This window comes from Glycine max, chromosome 4 (assembly GCF_000004515.6).
Source record: "Glycine max cultivar Williams 82 chromosome 4, Glycine_max_v4.0, whole genome shotgun sequence".
NCBI classification, from domain to species: domain Eukaryota; kingdom Viridiplantae; phylum Streptophyta; class Magnoliopsida; order Fabales; family Fabaceae; genus Glycine; species Glycine max.
In genome coordinates, this window is record NC_016091.4 from 18466201 (window position 1) to 18488872 (window position 22672).

General features: G+C 37.9%; 1 protein-coding gene across 2 annotated transcripts in view; it reads left to right on the plus strand.

Annotated features, from left to right (window-relative positions):
- Nucleotides 1-1749: 1749 nt before the first annotated feature.
- The window catches only part of LOC100782956 (E3 ubiquitin-protein ligase KEG), a 29592-nt gene continuing 8669 nt past the window's right edge, over nucleotides 1750-22672 (plus strand). Inside the window, exons 1-12 of one of the 2 annotated variants that reach the window (XM_006578362.4) lie at nucleotides 1750-3108; nucleotides 4007-4369; nucleotides 4461-4691; nucleotides 4896-5021; nucleotides 5110-5446; nucleotides 5534-5691; nucleotides 6040-6197; nucleotides 8162-8283; nucleotides 8369-8503; nucleotides 9384-9508; nucleotides 9702-9806; nucleotides 9911-10144. In XM_006578362.4, coding sequence (XP_006578425.1) covers nucleotides 2318-3108; nucleotides 4007-4369; nucleotides 4461-4691; nucleotides 4896-5021; nucleotides 5110-5446; nucleotides 5534-5691; nucleotides 6040-6197; nucleotides 8162-8283; nucleotides 8369-8503; nucleotides 9384-9508; nucleotides 9702-9806; nucleotides 9911-10144 — 2885 coding nt within the window. In that variant the 5' untranslated portion in view covers nucleotides 1750-2317. The remainder of the gene's footprint in view (nucleotides 3109-4006; nucleotides 4370-4460; nucleotides 4692-4895; nucleotides 5022-5109; nucleotides 5447-5533; nucleotides 5692-6039; nucleotides 6198-8161; nucleotides 8284-8368; nucleotides 8504-9383; nucleotides 9509-9701; nucleotides 9807-9910; nucleotides 10145-22672) is intronic. The other variant, XM_003522849.5, reaches the window with a different exon arrangement.

Below are 22672 nucleotides of genomic sequence, written 5' to 3' on the forward strand. Positions count from 1 at the left end.
CCTACTCCAAAAGCATTTGCTTACATGTTACCTTCTCTATTCTTTTTTCCCCTCTAACAATAGTTTCATCAGCTACTTTGCTTTTCACAGTGGTTGAAATATTCAAGGTTTTCACTACATTGACATTTAGAGTCCAAAAGCATTCTCCTAACCTCCAAATTCCCTAAAACAACAATACGAGTTGTAGGTTTGTTTCTTTCTTATTTTCCATGTCCTTATCTTTTGCTAAAACATTTGACATACTTCTTTATGATGACAAAACCTACCACATGCAAACCACGCAAGTGCATACCTTATTATAACATTATAAATCTAATGATTAAGGTGAAAAATTTAAATCAACGTCTTGAAGAGTTCCACTTCAACACAAACTCAAGAGAAAAATTGTGTATATTGCAACTATAGATTTTAGTAGGATAAATAAGGATGTGAATCTAAACAACCATTCTTCTAAAGTCATTTTCAAAAATTAAAAAAGTAACCTTCCATCTTTTGACAAAGAACATAATGATATGTTACAAGCCATGAACCAACTTCAAAGACATGGCACAAGTCTTTCCAATCTTAGAACATAACCAAGAAATATTCATCACCCAGTCTATGACCTCCATTACTCCATTTAGCTTTCACATCTTATTGTGAATCTATTCTGCAAGAACTTGAGGCTAAGCTTCTTACTAAGCACATTGACTATCACATCCTTTTGCCATGGTTCGTAAGCCTTTGTTTTTCTCTTCTTTGAAGTCCCTAATAGGGAGACATAAAATATCTTGTAATTTCTTTGGTGGTAGATAACTTCTATTCTTCCATTTAGAGTTTGTGGAAGTCAAGATTTGGTTTGTCGTTCACCTTATGTAAATATCTTTATATAATATTTATTTCCTTTTTAACTTCATATTCATAGCCGTCGAAAATGAATCCTCTAATGAAGTTCCCTCCTTTGTCTCTACAAGTGGTTGAGGCTCAAGCAAGTTCACCACTATATATACTTTGACCCTTAGAGGGCTGGTTTGTGTTGGCTTGTACTTTATGCACTTGACAAACCAATATGCCTCTTTCTATGTTAGCGAGTAAGAGAAACCCTAGGAAAGCAAGTAGCCCTAAGAAAGCATAACACTCTTCTAAATCTTTTCATTATTTTAAAGTATATATATTTTTACCACATTTATTCTTTTTTTATATAATAGAAACTTAACATTTTTTTGTTAATAAATTAAGTTTATTAAACAAAAGTATAATATTTTATAATAATTATATCAGTAAATAAACTATTAATTTTTGAATCCTTCTCGGTAATTCTACTTCCCTTGCATAATGGAGAGTAAATATTTTTCAATAAATACAATCTTAAAAAGAAAAATCATTCAAATATGCAAATGAATATTAATATAGTATAAAAATATTTCGTATATCCATAGTCTTAGAAAATATTTATTTCAATCAAAAGCACCCGTTCGTACAATGATGGCATCTTCATCACGATGATCACATCGTTTTTCCATTTTCTTCATGGAATAAAGGAGCATTATTTTTCGAAAAAGGAGTTTATCTAGGAAGAACTTTCACACCGTGCAAAAAGGCAGAAAAAAATAAAAGTGGGCAATGCATCCGTATAGGTATAGGAGCAACCCCAAATTTGGCAAGCACAGAACTCCAAGAACCTCTCCCTTTCTTGGCGACCACAACCCAAACAAAACCTAGTTTAAAAGAAAAATCTAGAGATAAAAAGCACCCACATAATAACAATAATAGAAATATTGAACCAAAAGAAAGCCTAAAAAACAAGGATCCCTCAAAATTATTCCACTTCTGTGAAGCAAAGTGATTTTGGTTTTGGGGGGTGGTGAGGTGTGTAGTGTAGTACTAGTTCAAGTACTTCTTCAAAGTCCAAAGCCACCTACATCATCTCTCTCGCCTTTTGTTTCCAACCTATCCACCTAAGGCCAAACCTTTCTCACAAATGGAAAAACCGCAACGAAAGAAAGAAGAAACTAATAAAAGCAAAAAAAAAAAAAAAGAGAGAAAACATCTAAATACCAAAATCCCCCTCTCAATTCATTTTCTTTAACTTTTGTTCAGCAACCACAACAACTTCTTCCCTTCTTCTCTTTCTCTCTCTAAAACCCTTTTTCTCTCTAGATTATTTCCTTCATCATTAGCTTAATTGATCAAGCTTTAGTCCTTTCGTTTGCTTCACCCCATGGATCTAACATTCGCACCTTAAAAGAGATCCTTCAAAGTTCAGTTCAATTTCGGATCAAAGTGGTGGCGTTCCGACACTGATAAATTAAAATTGAGAGAAGAGAGAGAAAAAAAAATGAAAATCCCGTGTTGTTCGGTTTGCCAAACGCGGTACAACGAGGAGGAGCGAGTTCCGCTTCTGCTCCAATGCGGGCACGGGTTCTGCAGAGAGTGTCTCTCGAGAATGTTTTCGGCGTCTTCGGACGCCACGCTGGCGTGTCCCAGGTGCCGCCACGTGTCCACCGTCGGAAACTCGGTTCAGGCGCTGAGGAAGAACTACGCGGTGCTCGCGCTACTCCAATCCGCCGCTGCCGCCGCCAACGGCGGCGGTGGAGGGCGGTCGAATTTTGATTGCGACTACACCGACGACGAGGAGGACGGTGACGGCGGTAGAGAGGATGAGGACGAGGAGGACGACGAGAAGCGGCGGCGGAACAGCCGCGAGTCGCAGGCGTCGAGCTCCGGCGGTGGTTGCGCGCCGGTGATCGAGCTCGGCGGCGGCGGCGGCGGCGCGCACAATGACCTGAAGCTGGTGCGGCGGATTGGGGAGGGGAGGAGGGCGGGGGTGGAGATGTGGATGGCGGTGATCGGCGGTGGTGGCGGCGGCGAGGGAGGAGGAAGGCAGCGGTGCCGGCACAACGTGGCGGTGAAGAAGGTGGCGGTGGCGGAGGGGATTGATTTGGATTGGGTGCAGGGGAAGTTGGAGGATTTGCGTAGGGCTTCGATGTGGTGCAGGAATGTGTGCACTTTCCATGGCACAATGAGGGTGGAAGATAGTTTGTGTCTTGTGATGGATAAGTGCTATGGATCGGTTCAGTCTGAGATGCAGCGTAATGAAGGGAGGCTCACTTTGGAACAAGTTCTAAGGTCTTTGATTTTTTTTTTTTCCTTTTTAGATTTAGGAATCTTTTGTTTCTTCTTGTGGTTGATTAATCTTGTTGTGAGAAGTTTATTTGACTTGATAGTGACTATGTAGTGAGTAGACTGAAAGAAGTGTGGTGATTGTTGCGTTTGATTAGTTTAGTTTCTCTTGGTTTGTTTGATGAGTAATTGTTGTGGTTGCAGTTGTGTGATTATTGTGTTTGATTAGTTCAGTTTCTCTGATTTGTTTGATGAGTAATTGTGGTTTTAAGTTACGGTTTTGGTTGATTAGTTTATATTTTTCATTATGTGGTTGTTGCAACCTCAGTACTGCAATTTTTCAAGTGATGTCTGCAATTTGAAAACTTGATCAGTATTATCCAATGTTGTTAAATGGCAGCATGATGGCAGAATGACGTGGCAGATTTTTTGCAAACCCCATAGGAAATTTTGAAGGGAGGACCGCAATGGCGGAAATTGTGTGTTTATATGGCGAAATTTTGGCCTTCTGCCATGTTCCGCCATTCACCATTGATAACATTGTTATTATTGCAATTTCACTGATAAGTAGGAAGCACTACATTCTGGTTAAAATTTGGGGATAATGCAATGTCTAAGTAGGCTGGACTAAATTAGGTTGGTTTATTCAACGTCTAAAATTTATCATTTTACTCCTGCTTAGGTGCGTTTATGTTTGTAGAAAATGTGTTGTTATCATGTCTCTGCTAGTCATTAACTAACCAATGTTTGGAGGGAGACACTGTCTATCTATGTGTTTTTCTAGGCTGACTATGTGCTTTCCTGTTGGTTAGGCAGATAGAAAATAGTTGAATGAGTAATCCCATATTGCATTTCAATTTTCCATGATGCTATAAATAATGATATTAAAATTTTCCAAATGTAGATATGGAGCGGACATTGCACGAGGGGTTGTTGAGCTTCATGCTGCTGGAGTTGTTTGCATGAATTTAAAACCTTCCAATCTTCTTCTTGATGCAAATGGTCACGCTGTGGTTTCTGACTATGGACTTGCTACAATTCTCAAGAAGCCTTCCTGTTGGAAGGCTCGACCGGAGTGTGACTCTGCGAAGATCCATTCCTGTATGGAATGTATAATGCTCAGCCCACATTATACAGCACCGGAGGCTTGGGAACCTGTCAAGAAATCATTGAATTTGTTTTGGGATGATGGAATAGGTATATCTTCTGAATCAGATGCGTGGAGTTTTGGTTGTACATTGGTGGAGATGTGCACTGGTGCCATTCCGTACGTGGAGCAATTCATTCTTTACTCAACTTTTCGTTCTTATGTTCTTCCAGCTTTTTCAAATTTCTTAGTGCAAAATCTGGTTGTGCAGTTGGGCAGGTTTAAGTGCTGAGGAAATCTATCGAGCTGTCGTTAAAGCTAAGAAACTGCCTCCACAGTATGCTAGTGTTGTTGGTGGTGGAATTCCGAGGGAATTGTGGAAGATGATTGGAGAGTGCTTGCAATTCAAGCCATCTAAAAGGCCTACTTTTAGTGCAATGCTTGCAGTATTTCTCCGTCATTTGCAGGAAATACCACGCAGCCCTCCTGCAAGCCCTGATAAGTAAGTCTGTTAAGCAAGCTATTATTACTGTGACTGCATCTTCTGTGTTGGTTTTGACAGCACTTGATTGAGAAGTTAAGGCTACTTACGGTTTTTAGTATGGAAATGTGAGCTTCAATAGGAATGAGCCAAATGCACAGTTGTCATTGATGTTCAACAAACAGCAATTGTCTTATACAATGTTATACATTTATGTGGATACAGTGGCTTAGATAAGGGCTCTGTGTCAAATGTGATGGAGCCTTCCCCAGTACCTGAAATGGAAGTTCCTCAGCAAAACCCAAACCATCTTCATCGACTTGTGTCTGAAGGAGATACTGCAGGTGTTAGGTTAGTTGGTGTCACGGCACTTCTCATCTGAGCTTGCTATTACTTAAACTTTATCATTTCATTCATTTGCTATGTATTTCTTGCTCAGAGATCTTCTTGCAAAGGCTGCATCAGAAAATGGCAGCAACTACCTATCGTCGCTATTGGAAGCTCAAAATGCTGATGGTCAAACAGCTCTTCACTTAGCTTGTAGACGTGGTAGTGCAGAACTTGTTGAGACAATTCTGGAGTGTAGTGAAGCAAATGTTGATGTATTGGACAAAGATGGAGATCCTCCTCTTGTTTTTGCATTAGCAGCTGGGTCCCCAGAATGTGTTCGTATCCTTATCAATAGAAATGCTAATGTGCGGTCACGATTGAGAGATGGTTTTGGCCCATCAGTAGCTCACGTTTGTGCCTATCATGGTCAACCAGATTGTATGCGGGTATGTTTTTCTTAAATTATACTTAAATGTTTCTTCTTGTTCTTCATTAGAACTATATTCGTCTGAGTTTATGTGGACAAATATCAGGAATTACTATTAGCTGGAGCTGATCCCAATGCAGTGGATGATGAAGGTGAATCTGTTCTGCATAGAGCAATTGCCAAGAAGTACACAGACTGTGCTCTTGTGATATTGGAGAATGGAGGCTGTAGATCAATGGCCATCTTGAATTCAAAGAATCTGACGTGAGTATTGTCTTAGATTCAGTTTTCTTTATAACTTGGAATTTGTTTGCCATGTGTGTCAATCAGTATAGAGGTATGACAACTGATCTTAATTAACTGGTTGGGAAATGCAACAATAGCTTATGTATTATTCCACAGGAAAGACAACTTTCCTGAAGTTGTCATTTTGTCATCAATTTTAATTTTCACGTTGGCTATCGTCATTCTTGGAATTTCAGATTTTAAAATCTAGGCTGGTTCTGTTCAACAGTTACAATATTGTAAACTATTTCATTTATGTTAAATTGATATTTTGTATCACATGAATATATAATCAATTAATCACACAGTTTTACTCTGGTGTTGCAGACCGTTGCACCATTGTGTGGCAATATGGAATGTTGCTGTTGTGAAGAGATGGGTGGAAGTTGCTACTTCTGATGAGATTGCTGAAGCAATTGACATACCAAGCCCTATTGGCACTGCCTTGTGCATGGCAGCTGCTTCTAAGAAAGACCATGAAAATGGTATCAAAACTTCATTGTTTGATAGTGATTTGAACATTTGGCTATTTTTTTTATTGTGGTTTATTTATTTATTTTTATAATTTAGTGCATCTAGAAATGCTTCAATATTGGCCATATATCAATTTCAAATGGTTTAGATAACAAGGAGTGTTGAAATTGTAAGTTTTAGGTATAGAGGAATAGATATATAAAAGAATTAAACACTGAAATTATATTAACCTAGTTGTATTACAATGTATTGATGTTTTTCAAACCTAGAGCACTAACCCTTCTTTTTTACTAATTATGAATTTGTCATCCTAACTAATTAGGGAAACAAATCATGATAAGATGAAATATGGTAACCAATCCTTAGAGATAATGAGATGATAGTGAAAGTAATCCTAGAGGATAATTTAAAATATGATCCAATATTTTCATATTATTCACAAAGAGAATCACAACTGTAGGATGTTAAGGAATCCTCCACTTCACCTGATCTGAGAAAATTTTCATGTTCATTATTGGCAAGTATTATGTTGTCTGCCGAAGGTGTAATAGATCTGAGATAACTAAGAACAAAATTCTAAAATGTTTTTTAAAAAATTAGCAAACCTGCCCAATCTCTAGTGGCATACTTAAATTAGTCAGTCACTGGCTAAGCATCAAAGGGACAAATATATTCTATCCCATAAGAAGTTGAGAAGCACACTGAGACTAATGCATGCATTCTACGCCAATGATGAATACACCAACGAACTGCTAATGCCACATAATTTATACTTCCTCATTGACAAAGCCTTGATCAAGCAGAACTTGTTCCAGAGTAAAGGTCAGGACCTATGCTTCCAATGAACCCTAGCATATTATTCCATGTGATGGGTGCCTTATAGTGCAAGTGCTCTTTTGGATCTGAACTGGAACTGTGCATAAGACACATCTGATGCTGGAGCTAAGTGAGGCCTAAGTACTACAAAAAATCATCTCTATTATTTGGATTAATTACCACTGTCCAAAAGAGAAAGAAGCTTGTTTGACCCCATGCTTGCTACCCGGAAATCATAACTGCTTATTTTAAAACTAGCTTACACTTTTCTGCCAAATTCCATAATTTTCGCAAGATCGGATAGTTTTCAAGAGCTATATGGATGGGATGTTGGAGTCATTATTTAACCATCTATCTTAAGTAGTTATCCTAATCTTACCTGTCCCTCACACATTTTCATTGAAGAGTAATTAATGTAATGCTATATAAGGCTTATTTCCTTATTTAATATAGGGATAGGATAGGAGTCTTATCGTAATAGTGATATTTGGTCTGTAGTTGTACTGTTGTAGCATTACTAAAATGTGCTTAATCTAACTCTGCGTAAATCAATGTTAGCTCTTTGTATTTATGCGTCATAACAAATCATTATCATTTTATATAAAAAAAATAAAAGCAAGAGTTGAAAAGTTCAAATTCTTTCTAATATAAAAGTTGAAGAGCTGTTACAGTGACAAATAAATCCTTGCTTTCTAATTTAAAAGCTTTAGTGTTGTACCTAGAAGGATTTATTTGTAACTGTAACATGATGACTCTGTTCACCTGCATTTGGAGGCTGCTTTTAATGTAGCAGCCATGGCGATAGCAAAGAAGACAAAGATGAAAAGGGAATGATGAGTTGGCAGAAATCTGATTAGGGAAAAAAATGGGTCTTGGGTCATCTAACCCGACCCAACCCACTCTTAAATTATAAAAGCCTAAAAACCAACTCAGCCCTCAACCTGTTCCTTTTTTCCCTTTGACCCCTGACTGTTTGACAATACCTCTGTATTGCAATTTTATCTCTGCGCACATTTATATGGCGGATTTTCAGATGGCCGTCATAGTCCACCACCCGTCATCGAGAACACTGCTTCTAATTAGTACTTCATTTATGCTATTTAGTCTCTTTAGCAAAATAGTTGAATTGTCTAATCTTGTTTGTTCATGCCAAATATAGAGGGGAGAGAACTGGTGCGGATATTGCTTGCAGCAGGAGCTGATCCATCTGCTCAAGATTCCCAGAATGGGAGGACAGCTTTGCATACAGCTGCTATGACTAATGACGTGGACTTGGTTAAGGTAAGTGAATGAGCTTCTTGATTAAAATGATTATTAAAATAATTTTTTGTTGCTAAAAAATGCACATTTTGGGTATTTTGAGTAGGTTATTTTAGGTGCTGGGGTTGATGTGAACATTCGCAATGTGCACAACAGTATACCTCTTCACTTGGCCTTAGCTAGGGGTGCAAAGGCATGTGTTGGACTGCTTCTTGATGCTGGAGCAGATTATAATTTGAAGGTTTTCATCCAAGTCCCCATTTGATCACATATAAGTATAATTATAATTATAACTAGCAGAAAGATAGCCATTGTTATGCTTGTCTGTCCACATTTTTTGGTTACGAAGAGGAGAATGAGAGCCATTAATTTCTAACGTAGCACTAGTCCAAAAAGAAAACTGAAATTGGAGTGTGTAATTACAGTACAATTGCATTAGTAGCAGTTTATGGGTAAAATGGCTCAAGAAATGTCTACATTAAAAGTTGGTATCACTTTTATATATTGTTATAGATGAAATAGAAATTTCAATATGCTATTTTGCTTTGTGATTTCTTCTTTTTCCCTGATTTCTCGTATAGTTTATAAAACTTTCTATTTACTACATTAGATCTTTATTATATGACATTTATTGCTGAGTTCAGTATCTGATGTAGCCATTCTTTATTATTTGAGTAATTTAAGCTTAATGATAGTTAATACCATTAAAGGTGGTTGGGGGGTAACAAATCTAAGGAAAATGATTTCTATTAAAATTCAATAACCCAGTAAGCTGGAGAAGACATAGAATGAATATTAAAACCATTTTAGTAAGTTTATATAATTGACTTTTATTCTGAAATGAATGGTGAACTATTGATTTAGTTGTGGGCATATGCTTGTTTCCATGGACATTGAAACAGTATTTGTATATATTTGAACCTTTTGCACTGGTTATATGTACGACCCATAATAAGTGTGTGCAACTTATGTTTAGCTTATTAAAAAAAAACAGTTATGTTTAGCTTGAATTTTGTTTACTTAGTAGAAATAATTGGAAGTTGACATGTTCCCTGTCTTGTGGAAGGAAGCTTTGCCGTAATGTCCTTGTCAGCTAAGGTTCTAATGTAACTTAATGTCAGGATGATGATGGTGACAATGCTTTCCATATAGCAGCAGAGACAGCAAAAATGATTCGTGAAAATCTTGACTGGCTTATTGTTATGCTAATGAAGCCTGATGCTGACATTGAAGTTAGAAACCACAGGTAAGCCACAGCTAAGGGCACTGTATTTTCATTAAGTTGTAATTATTATTTTTGAACATCATATACATATCTAAAATATTATTGTCATAACTTTGAAACTGCATTTAACTGTTGCATGTTAGTCCTATGTAACCTATTAATGACATTGAACTCCAATGACTAATATGACTGATGGGGTTATGTTTTTTGACAGTGGCAAGACACTACGTGACATTTTAGAGGCTCTCCCCCGAGAATGGTTATCTGAAGATCTGATGGAAGCACTCGTGAATAAGGGAGTTCATTTGTTTCCTACAATGTGAGTGGAAGATATTATTTTCTAGTGTTTCTTGTTTATGATATTTATTGTCTATTGATATGTGGCTAATATGTTTAAAAATTTGTTTATTGATGACTATATAGATTTAAAGTGGGAGACTGGGTGAAGTTTAAAAGATCTGTCACAACTCCAACACATGGATGGCAAGGTGCTAAACCAAAGAGTGTTGGTTTTGTGCAAAGTGTTCTAGACAGAGATAATCTCATTGTTTCATTTTGTTCTGGAGAGGTTCATGTTCTTGCAAATGAAGTCATAAAAGTCGTTCCATTGGATAGGGGACAACATGTACACCTGAAAGAAGATGTAAAAGAGCCTAGGTAAAATTTTACATAACTGATACACCTTTTTTTTGTATTTAATGGCTTTATGTTATGTGTCTAATGTTGGGGAGTTTCTTTGATCTTTGTTAATAACAATTCTTTTGGTTTATCATGTCTTATTTTGACTAGAAAATTGGGTAAACTAACTAGTTGCAAAGAACATTTGGTTTATCATGTCTTCTTTAGTAAGTGATGTGATCCTTATTAGGAGCAGATCGCTTGGTAAAGGTCAAGGAATCAGATGATGCCACTTCCAGAGATGGAAGATAAGTCAAGGGTAGACGCCACAAGGGTTCAACCTTGATAAGTTTGAGATTGGTTCAACAAGGAACCCAGAGAGAAGCTCTCACAAAATATATGTATTTTCTCAAAATGCCAAAAGTTCCCTTTTCTTCAAAATGAGTTCAATACATATAGTGTAGCTGAAGTGCAGCTGAAAAGACACCAATTTATTTAATTAAAATTACAAAAATAGGAAAAATATTCGATATGGGCCTTCAAATTATTTTGGGCCTTCAGCAATCAAGATTCTTGGGAGTGTCTCTGGGCCTTCCTCCTTCTTCATTTTGGCCTTGTCAAGTATGATTGTTACCATTTATTGGAGGGTATCCTCTGACTGTTTGGTCCTATTTCTGGTCATAGGTCCCTGTAGTTTGGCAGCTTTAGGATTCTCATCATTCCCTCTTTCTTGAAAAGCATTTGCCCCCAAATCTTCTGAATCACTACCTACAACAAATGGAGTCAAGTCAACAACATTAAAAGAGAAACTTACTCCATACTCACTTGGAATATGGATCTTGTAAGCATTGTCATTGATCCTCTCTAGTATTTGGAAAGGTCCGTCTCTTCTAGGTTGAAGTTTGGACTTCCTTTATTCAGGAAACCTCTCATTCCTCATGTGTACCCAAACTCAATCACCTGGTTCAAGTACCACTTTCTTCCTATTCTTGTTGGCTTGCTTGACATAGCTTTCATTCTTCTTTGCAATTTGAGCCTTCACTTGCTCATGCAATTTTTTTACATATTCAACTTTTGCCTGTGCATCCTTATGCTTAAAATAAAAAATGTTTGGCAATGATAACAAATCAAGAGGAGTCAAGGGATTAAAACCATACACTACTTCAAATGGAGAGTGTTGTATAGTGCTATGTACGACCCTATTGTATTCAAACTCAACATGAGGCAGACATTCTTCTCAACTCTTTATATTCTTTTTAATCACAGCCCTAAGAAGAGAATTCAAAGTTCTGTTTACTACCTCAGTTTGGCTATCGGTCTGAGGATGACATGTGGTGGAAAAAAGAAGTTTTGTTCCAACCTTACCCCATAATGTTCTCCAAAAGTGATCGAGGAACTTGGTGTCTCGGTCCGAAACGATGCTTCTTGGTAGTCCGTGGAGGCGCACCACTTCCTTGAAAAATAATTTAGTAACATGGCACACATCATCATTTTTCTTACATGGTACGAAATGTACCATTTTTGAAAACCTGTCAACCACAACAAAAATGGAGTCCTTACCATTCCTCATCCGAGGCAAACCTAAAACAAAATTCATAGATAAATTAGTCCTAGGATATTCAGGAACAGACAAAGGAGAATAAAGACCATTAGGCATGACTTTAGATTTTGACTGCTTACAAACAATGCACTGTTCACAAAACTTATGCACATCATGTTTCATATGTGGCCAATAAAAATTCTCTTGTAACATGTCTAAAGTCTTTTGAACCCCAAAATGTCCCATTAATCCCCCCTCGTGGGCTTCTTTCACAAGTAATCTTCTTATGGATCCTTTAGGCACAACAAAAATGGAGTCCTTACCATTCCTCATCCGAGGCAAACCTAAAACAAAATTCATAGATAAATTAGTCCTAGGATATTCAGGAACAGACAAAGGAGAATAAAGACCATTAGGCATGACTCTAGATTTTGACTGCTTACAAACAATGTACTGTTCACAAAACTTATGCACATCATGTTTCATATGTGGCCAATAAAAATGCTCTTGTAACATGTCTAAAGTCTTTTGAACCCCAAAATGTTCCATTAATCCCCCCTCGTGGGCTTCTTTCACAAGTAATCTTCTTATGGATCCTTTAGGCACACATAATCTTTTTTCTTTGAACAAATAATCATTATGCCAAAAGAAACCATTTTGGGCAGTATGTACATATGCAGAATATTTAGAAGCAAAATCTGGTTCATGGTCATACAATTCTTTAATGTGCTCAAACCCAATGAATTTAGTTTCAAGAGTAGAGAATAAAGCATACCTTCTTGAAAGTGCATCAGCAACTACATTGGATTACCTTTCTTGTGCTTGATCACATATTGAAATTTTTCAAGAAGCTCCACCCACCTGGCATGTCTCTTGCTCAATTTACTTTGTCCCTTGAGATGTGTTAGGAACCAAGAATTGAAATGAGAAAGAAAATAAAAGATTTTATTGACTAGTAAGAAAAGAACAGAAAATAGGAGAGAAAATTCTCCTCCAAGGGTTTCCTCTTCACAAAGGATTTCTCCTTTCATAAAGAGCTAATGCTCAATAAATCCCCCTCTCTCCTATCATTCTTCCTTTATTTATATCTAATAAATCCCTCTAACTAACTAACTAACTCATTAGTAGTCTAACTATATTAACTAACTCTTTCTTCTCCTTATATCCTAACAATACATCCTTCCTATAAATCAACCTTGTCCTCAAGGTTGGAATCTGAAAACTAGAATTGTACACTGAAACTTCTAAAGTTTTGTTTGATTGCTGGAAGACAACTGCACCCCTTGTAGCTTAATTGGGAACGACCCACTGTCCCTGCATGCAAACTGAGGTCTAGTGGCTTCGGTGGTGGGAGGGACAAGGGTGGACTCCATATAACTTTAATCAACTTGATTGATTCAGTACATTCCTTAGCCATAGCTCCATGGCTAAGCTGTCAGCCATAGATGCAACAAAATTTAATGCTCAAGGCTCTCCCAACAGGTTGACATTCCAAGATTCTAGCACCATTGTTGTTCCAACCACCTTCATGAATGATTTTTGTTTCACCATAACAATCTTTTTATGGAAATTTGAATCTTGAAAACAATGTGGCTTGGTTGAATCACCAGCTTTGACTTCCTTCTTGATCAAATCTGTAATTGGGTTATCAAGAAAATCGTCTTCGTAGCCCACATTTGTCACTCCATTTTCCTTGTGCTTCTCCCTCTTTATCGATGGATCAACTTCTTTCTCCATAACCTTTTCAATCTTTTTTTCTCTTGCTAACTTTGCTTCCTCATTTTTGGTTTCTTCTCCACCACAAAGGGTGTGGTTCTTGACTATTGAACCTTTTTTACTTTTATTTTCTGATTTCAAGAACTACAATGGGTCACTGGCACACTCAAAACTACTACCCTTCAAATCAGTTCCCCCTTTTCTATCAAAGTTGGGTAGTTCCACCTTTCTTGCCCAAGAACTAGCATTTGCTTACTGAATTCTGACCCACTTCCCTCCATGCTATTTTTGTCTTGTTGAGAGGCATGAGAATCAACTTCTTCATTCAATATCTTGCGCAACATGTGTTTTCGCTCTGAAATCTTGGTCTTCCCTTTCAAGAACTCTGTGGAAGTCTCCCATTTTTTGATGTGGGTTTCTGTCTCAGTTGGCTTTTCTTGCTTCAAGATACTCAATCTTTCAAATATGTGGCTACCATGGCGATCTCTGAATCTTTTGATCGAAGCTGTGGAAAATGACTCCCAATCTGAATCTGGGTTGTTTGGGCTCCAAATGTAGAACCAATGTATCGCAGCACCCTCCATGCTCATGAATGCATATTGCAGCTTATGGAATGAAGGAATTTCTTGTACCTCAGAATTTTTCAGCCCTAGCAATCCAACCAATTGGGTCTGTCCTCATGAACACTGGTAGCTCCACCTTCTTAGCCCAAATTTGCGCTTCCTCCATCTCTAACGCTGGCTTCCCCTCGAAGATCCGATAGGTCGGACCAATTTGTTAGGAATCAAGAATTGAAATGAGAAAGAAAATAAAAGATTTTATTGACTAGTAAGAAAAGAACAGAAAATAAGAGAGAAAACTCTCCTCCAAGGGTTTCCCCTTCACAAAGGATTTCTCCTTTCACAAAGAGCTAATGTTCAATCTACAAATGATATAATCCCCCTCTCTCCTATCCTTCTTCCTCTATTTATATCTAATAAACCCCTTTAACTAACTAACTCATTAGTAGTCTAACTATATTAACTAACTCTTCCTTTTCCTTATATCCTAACAAGATGCTTCAAGGATTCATGACCATTATGTATGACAAATTGTTTGGGTAGAAGATAATGCTGCCAAGTTTGTAATGCCTTTACCAACGCGTACAACTCCTTGTCATATGTGAAATAATTAAGGACAACCTCATTCAGTTTTTCACTAAAGTAGGCAATGAGATGTCCCTCTTGCATTAAAACAGCCCCTATCCCAACCCCAGACGCATCACACTCAATTTCGAAGGATTTGCCAAAATTAGGTAATGCAAGAATTGGTGCATGCATCAATTTTCCTGAGTGTAGCGAATGCATGTTCTTGTTTTTCTCCCCATTTAAATCCTACATTTTTCTTGGAAATCTCAGTAAGAGGTGTTGCCACAATACTAAAATACCTAACAAATCTCCTGTAGAAACTTGTCAAACCATGAAAGCTTCTTACATCACCAACAACTTTGGGGGTTGGCCATTCTTGAATGGCTTTTACCTTTTCTTGATCAACCTGTACTCCTTGTGAGCTAATAACAAAACCAAGGAAAACTACATGGTCCAAACAAATCACACATTTATCCATGTTAGCATACAAGCTCTCACGCCTAAGGGCCTCTAAAATTCTCTTCAAATGCACAAGATGTTCATCATGGAATTTGCTATAAATCAAGATATCAAAATAAAGCACAACAAATTTTCCTTGAAATTCCCTTAACACATGGTTCATTAATCTCATGAAAGTGCTAGGAGCATTGGTCAACCCAAAGGGCATAACCAACCATTCATTCAATCCATATTTAGTTTTGAAAGTTGTTTTTCATTTATCCCCCTCTCTAATCTTAATTTGATGATACCTACCTTTCAAATCAATTTTAGAAAAAACACAAGCTCCATGCAATTCATCCAACATATCATCTAACCTAGGAATGAGATGCCTATACTTTATTGTGATGTTGTTGATGGCTCTGCAGTCTGTGCGCATCCTCTAAGTTCCATCTTTCTTTGGCACTAGAATAACTGGAACGACACACGAACTCAAGCTTTCTTGCACCCACCCCTTTGCATGAGGTCTTGCCCTTGCTTCTGAATCTCCTCAGTCTCTTGTGGATTGCTCCTGTAAGCTGGCTTGTTAGGCAATGAATCTCCTGGAAGGAGGTTAATTTGATGTTCTATGCCTCTTGAAGGTGGTAGTCCATGAGGAATCTCCTTGAGAAAAACATCTTTAAATTCCTACAATAGGAGTTCAACACTAGGAGAAACAAAAATAGTTAACTCATTAGAATTATAAGCAGAAATGGTATTGTCTTTGCAGTACAGTAGATAGAGTGACTCACGAGCAAGTAGTACTTTCCTCACTTCACTCACCTTTGCTAAACAATTAAATTTTTGCATGTGTATCACACTTTCTCTCATGTGTATCACTCTTCTTTTTCTTATTCCTCTTTGGTGCTTCATTTTTCTCTTTCTCTTGTTCTCTCTTTTCTCTCATTCTGATTTGGTCATCACACACTTCTTTAGGCGATAGAGGTTTAAAAATAATTTTCCGGTCATGGTGCTGGAAAGAAATCTTGTTGGTGAAGCCATCATGTACTGCTTTAGTGTCATACTGTCATGGTCTTCCTAATAGTATATGAGTCGTCTCCATTGGAACCACATCACACAACACCTTATCATTGTATCTTCCAATGGTGAGACACAACTCAACCTGCTGAGTCACTTTTACCTCTTCATCTTTACTAAGCCATTGGAGTCTGTATGGTCTAGGATGAGGCTTAGTTTCCAAATTCAGTTTGGACACTAACTCCCTCAATCAATAATTATAGAACAAAGCTTACCATTAATGGTACACCTGGTGTGGAAAATATTTTATCTTTGGGTGTCGTCCAGTGGCTGCATCTGACTTTCCAACAGCTTTCTCACCAATAACATATCACCTTGCGTAGCTTCCTTCTCAAGCTCTTCTTTTACTTCTTCATTGATTTCAGATTCACTGGTGATTTCTCCATCTGCCTTCATGATTATGGTCCTCCTGGTTGGACATTCAAAAGCAATATGTCTTCTGCCTAAGCATTTGAAGCATTTTATGTTTCTGGTACCAGTGTTGGACGAGGTAGAATTATGTTTGGTTCTAGCATTGGACACTGCTGACTTTCCATGAGGGGACGCTGCTGATGGATTGGATGAGTTGCCTCCCTTCTTCTTCGATCTGTTGGTCTAGTTCTAGTTGAAAGTATTGGATGAGTTCCTTCTTGATGCACTTTTCCTCGAGTTGTTGTTCAACCTGTACTGTCTTATGCAACAAGTCATCCAACTCCTATAATTCAACAACACCTCTAATGTTAGGATTTAGACCATTCAAAAAACGAGCCATTGTATCCCCAGTTTTCTCTTCAATGTTGACTCTCACTAGTGCCATCTCCATTCTGTTTTGCCTCGGTCCATCATTGCCCTCTCTGTTCCCACTATAAGGTCTTTTAGCATTCTGATTCAGATGGTTCTCTAGTCCTTCTATTCATTTATAGAGCTCTTCATTGTTACGGTTCAACAAACGTTGCATTTGTGTAATCATCACGTCCAGTAACAAACGCTGAGATCCGTCCAGTTGATGATATTCACCGCCACCGTCACTAGCTCCTGCCATAATTAAGGAACAGAAAAATTTGAAGTAAATTAAACAAAGGTTTCAGGACCTCACCACACTCTACTTACATATTTTTCTCTTTGATGGTAGTACACTCATGTTTGATGCTCTCAATATAGGCTTTTGTGTGATATTTTTTCCATTCTTGCCTTTTATCACTCACTCCTCTTAAGTTCCTAGATGAATCAAATTGGACTTAATAACAGACAACTGAATTCATAAATAGAAGACAAAAAGGCATGGACAACACAAAACAGGTAGAAGAAACAAAGAGACTACTCAATTAACAGAGAAGAAGAAGAATAGAAATAGCGAAAATGACATGTAAACTTCTAATGGTCATAACTTTTGTTACGGTTGTCCGTTTGAGGCCCACTATATATGAAAATGCTCAGAATTGAAAGGGAAATCCCTAGGCAAATTCTCGAAGGGGATCTGGTCCACTATTTTTGCCTAAAAATGCCTCTAACTACCTCAAATCTGCGTTCAAAGATCAAACACCCAATCTTTTTTTTTAAACTTTTCAAACTTTCTGCAATTGCTTTCTTTTTTTTTTTTTTTGTTTTATAATGCGCTTTTCACAATTCCACTGGTCCCGCCAATGTATTCGTTCAATAGGCAATTAGGCAAACAGGCAATTAGACTAAACCCTAAATTCATCAAGCAAGCAGAATTCGTTCCTAATAGTATTCGAATATAACAAGGCACAAACTGACCATCCATAGCAAGCAGACAGAGAAACGAAATCGAATAGAATAGACAGAAAATGAAAACGAGAACAAAAACAAGAACGAAAACAGGAACAGAAACAACAGGAATGAAAAACAACAAGAACAAAAACAACAAGATACGAAGGAAAAAAATATCGAATAGGATAGAACCTGTATCAAAAGTCGAAGCTCTGATACCAGATGATGTGATCCTTATTAGGAGCGGATCGCTTGGAACAGGTCAAGGAATCAGATGATGCCACTTCCAGAGATAAAAGATAAGTCAAGGGTAGACGCCACAAGGGTTCACCCTTGATAAGTCCGAGATTGGTTCAATAAGGAACCCAAAGAGAAGCTCTCACAAAATACACATGTATTTTCTCAAAATTCCAAAAGTTCCCTTTTCTTCAAAATGAGTTCAATACATATAGTGTAGCTGAGGTGCAGTTGAAAAGACACCAATAAAATTACAAAAATAGAAAAATATTCGATATGGCCTTCAGCAATCAAGATTCTTGGGTTGGGAGTGCCTCTAGGTCTTCATCCTTCTCCACTTGGGCCTTGTCAAGTATGGTTGCTACCATTTGTTGGAGGGTATCCTCTGACTGTTTGGTCCTACTCCTGGTCATAGGTCCCTGTATTTGGGCAACTTTGGGATTCTCATAAGTAAGTTTCTTTGGTTTATCATCCTCTGGATTAACAGAACAGAGTATGTCAAACAAGAGTTCCAGAAAAACTTGAGATCAGAATAGTGACAGGACTAGTTGCAGAGGATGATACTGCTCTATTATCTTGTTGAAAATATAGGGCTTATAGATAAGGAAGGAAAAAAAGAGAAAACAGAAAATCAAAATAATAGGATATTAGATTAATATGGTGTAATGTGTTGCGATGCAAAAGACTATACTAATCCCTATTTATTCTCGGAATTAGGTTAAGTACCGAACTCCTAATTCTAATCAAATAAGGTAACAAATGACTTACCAAAGATATGATAAAATTCTTAAGAACAAGGTTCCTAACAAAGATAACAAATTATCCTAAAATAAGAAATAATCATTCCTAAAATAACAAATTATCCTAATATAATATGCATCATTCTCTCCATCTAAGATATTTTATTGATATTCTAACATTAGCCAGCAAAGTAATGTACATAAAGAAACCATTTGTTGTGCATAAAAATGAGGGCATACAGACTTGCATATTCTGCATAAGCTGATTAGGTAGAACTTAATGGCTGAATATTGTAGCTTTAAGCGGCTACCAAACATATTGATCCCTGCTAGCAAATCTCCCTTCCCCAATCTTTCAATGATTATAGACCCATCTCCCTTATAGGGTGTGTCTATAAAATTGTGGCAAAAGTTTTGTCCAAGAGGTTGGCTGCTGTTATTCCTCGCCTTATAGATGAAAGGCAGACGGCTTTTTTGAAGGGGAGGCACATCCTTCATGGTGTTTTAATTGCCAATGAGGCTCTAGCTGAGGCCAAATCAAGAAGCAAGCCTTGTATGGTCTTCAAAGCGGACTTTGAAAAGGCCTATGACTCAGTTTCTTGGGGATTTCTTGACTACATGCTTATGAGGATGGGATTTTGCGAAAGGTGGAGGAAATGGATAAGTGGTTGTCTAAACACTGCAACCATATCCATCTTAGTGAATGGAAGCCCATCTAAGGAATTTATTCCTAAGAGGGGTCTAAGGCAAGGTGACCCCCTTGCACCTTTCCTTTTCAATATTGTAGCGGAAGGGCTCACTGGTTTAATGAGGTCAGCTGTATCCAAGAATTTGTTCAAAAGCTTCCTAGTGGGATCTTTAAAAGAAGAAGTAAACATCCTCCAGTATGCTGATGATACCCTGTTTTTTGGAGATGCTACTCAGCATAATGTCAGAATCTTAAAATGCATTCTGAGATGCTTTGAAGAGGCTTCTGGTCTCAAGATAAACTACTCAAAAAGTCATCTTGGCTGTGTGGGTAAATCTGTCAGCTGGTGCAGGGAAGCTGCCCATTTTCTCAACTGCAGTACTTTGGAATTCCCATTTAATTACCTTGGAATTCCAATAGGGGTGTCCTCTAAAAGCTGGATCGTGTGGCAGCCTATTGTTAGGAAGTTTGAAACCAAACTTGCAAAATGGAAGCAAAGAACTCTATCAATGGGGGGCAGAATCACCCTTATTAATTCTGTTCTCTCAGCCTTACCTATCTACCTTCTATCCTTCTTTAGGATCCCCAAAAAAGCGGTGCACAAAATTGTTTCCATTCAGAGAAATTTCCTTTGGGGAGCTCACTAAGAGGCCAGAAAGATTCCTTGGGTAAAGTGGGATATAATTTGTCTTCCTAAGAACCAAGGGGGCCTAGGGATTAAAGATTTATCTTTATTTAACGAGGCTTTACTTGGTAAATGGGGATGGCAGTTGGCAAATGATCATAACCAACCTTGGTCTAGAATTTTAACTTCGAAGTATGGTGGATGGAAGGAGCTGATTTCTGGTGGAAGGAGAAATATCAGCTCCCAATGGTGGCAGGACTTGAAGATAATCTTTCAGCAGCAACACAACAAATGCCTTAGTGATAATTTAAAATGGAGAGTGGGTACGGGGTCCAACATCAGGTTCTGGAAGGATATATGGCTAGAGAACAATTGTGATCTCCAAGGAAGATATCCCCAATTATATGTTATTAGTAAACAACAACATTCTCCAATTAGTTCCATGGGAGACTTTGTGGAGGGCAGATGGGAATGGAAGTTATCATGGAGAAGGGATTTTTTTGATCATGAAATACAAATGGTAGTTGATCTTCTAGCGGAGATTGATTCTGCTCACATAAACCAATCCAACAGGGATATCCTTTGGTGGAAGCCAGACCCTAATGGATTATTTTCAACAAGATCTGCCTACAAAGTGCTGCAGGAGACTCATCATAGTGTTAGTCAAGACAATGTTCTTAACACTATGTGGAAGTTGAAAATCCCTCCAAAAGTGAGTGCTTTTTCTTGGAGACTCCTCAAGAATCGACTCCCTTCTAGGGACAATCTCAGAAAGAGACAGGTCACAATGCCTTCCTATAGCTGTCCCCTTTGTGATCATGAAGAAGAATCGGTCGACCATCTTATGTTCAAATGTGTTATGACAAGGAACCTTTGGTGGGAGCCATTGAGATGGGTTAATAGAGTGGGTCCTTTTTTCATAGACCCAAAGAATCACTTCTTACAATTCACTCAATGGAATAGCAAAGCTAGTACAAACAGAAGATGGGAATTTCTGTGGCTAGCCCTGTCCTTCTCCATTTGGCATTATAGAAATGCCATGATTTTCAAGAACCAGCCTTTTAATCCTGAAAAGGTCATGGATGATGCCCTGTTTCATACTTGGTCATGGCTAAAATATGTTGAGAAGGACTCCCAACTGCACTTTCACTCTTGGTCAACCAATTTACAGGATGTTTTTTCCTAGAGGGGTTGGGCTTGTTGTATTCTGTGGGCTGCCTTCGATTTTCCCTAGTGGGGTTCACTTTGTATCTTTCTTGCCTTTATCTTTGTATCTTCAGTACAACTAGTACCGAATCTCTTTTATAATATATATTAATGATTTTTGCAGTGCAAAAAAAAAATATCTTTGTTTTGTTAAATGATTTCAAGTATTTAGGGAAGATTTACTACGAGTGTAGTTTGAAGCTACCAAGTCACCCAACAATAAATGAAAATTAAACTGCAATTTATTTGGTCTTTTTTTTTGAACAGCCAAATATATATATATATATATATATATATATATATATATTATAAGATAATTAGTACCAGAGGTACTGCAAGATAACACATGAGAGAAGATTTCCTCAGATATAGCAATACATCAGCCCGACAATAAAACACCAAAAGCCCAACCCTACAGACCACACACTAATTAAAAGCCATAGCCATAGCTGAGGACCATTGATGGAAAGGAACATTAAAATCCTTTTCCCACCCCCTTAGCCAGGACCAAGTGAGAAAATTTGTATTATCCACCAACTTCGAGATGACAAAAGGTTGATTATTAAAGATCATGTCGTTTCTGAGCTTCCATATAGACCTTGTAGCTGCTATCCACCATATTTTCCACCTTCTATTGGTATCCTTCGAGCCTGCCAAGGAAGAGTGCTGGAGGAAATTATCCATAGGCTCTATCTTCCTTAACCCAGGAATTAAATTCCCACCACAGAGGCATAACTTTTTGACACGTGAAAAACAGATGAGAGGCAGATTCAGCTTTGCTTTGGTAGAAGGGACAAAGGTCATTTTCAATGTCGACTTGCCTCCTAGATAAGTTCTCCTTAGAGGGAAGCCTATCCCAAAGTAATCTCCAGGCAAAAGATAAAGCTCTAGGTGGAATTTTAATGTCCCAAAGCTGACGGAAACCTAGACATTGATCTTCAGAAAGCTGCTCAGCTTTGATACAAAGATAAGCATAATTGGTAGAGAAGATCCCCTTAGGTTCAGCTCCCCACACCCAAGTATCCTTCACATTTGCATGTGGACTTATTGCAGCAGTTTGATCAATAAAAACTGAAGCTCTCCCCATCTCATTGTCAAACAGATTTCGCCTCCAAGAAAACTTCCATTCCCATCCAGTTTCACAAAGGAACCCATATTTGCCACTGTCTGAAGTTTTTGAGATGAAATTTGATATAATTCTGGGAATTTTTCTTTAAGGGTTATCCCACCATTCACCCAAGAGTCTTCCCAAAAAAGAATTTGATCACCCCTACCCAACTTCCAAATGGACCTCAGCCATACTACTGTGATGATTAATGGACCTCAGATCAGACCACCAGTGAGAGAAATACTGCTTTGGAGGCCCCTCTTCTAAGCCTCTCCAACCCCTGTACTTCGAAGTCAGAATTCTGCTCCAAATTGATCTGGTTGTTGAAACATCAACCATTTCCATTTAATTAGAA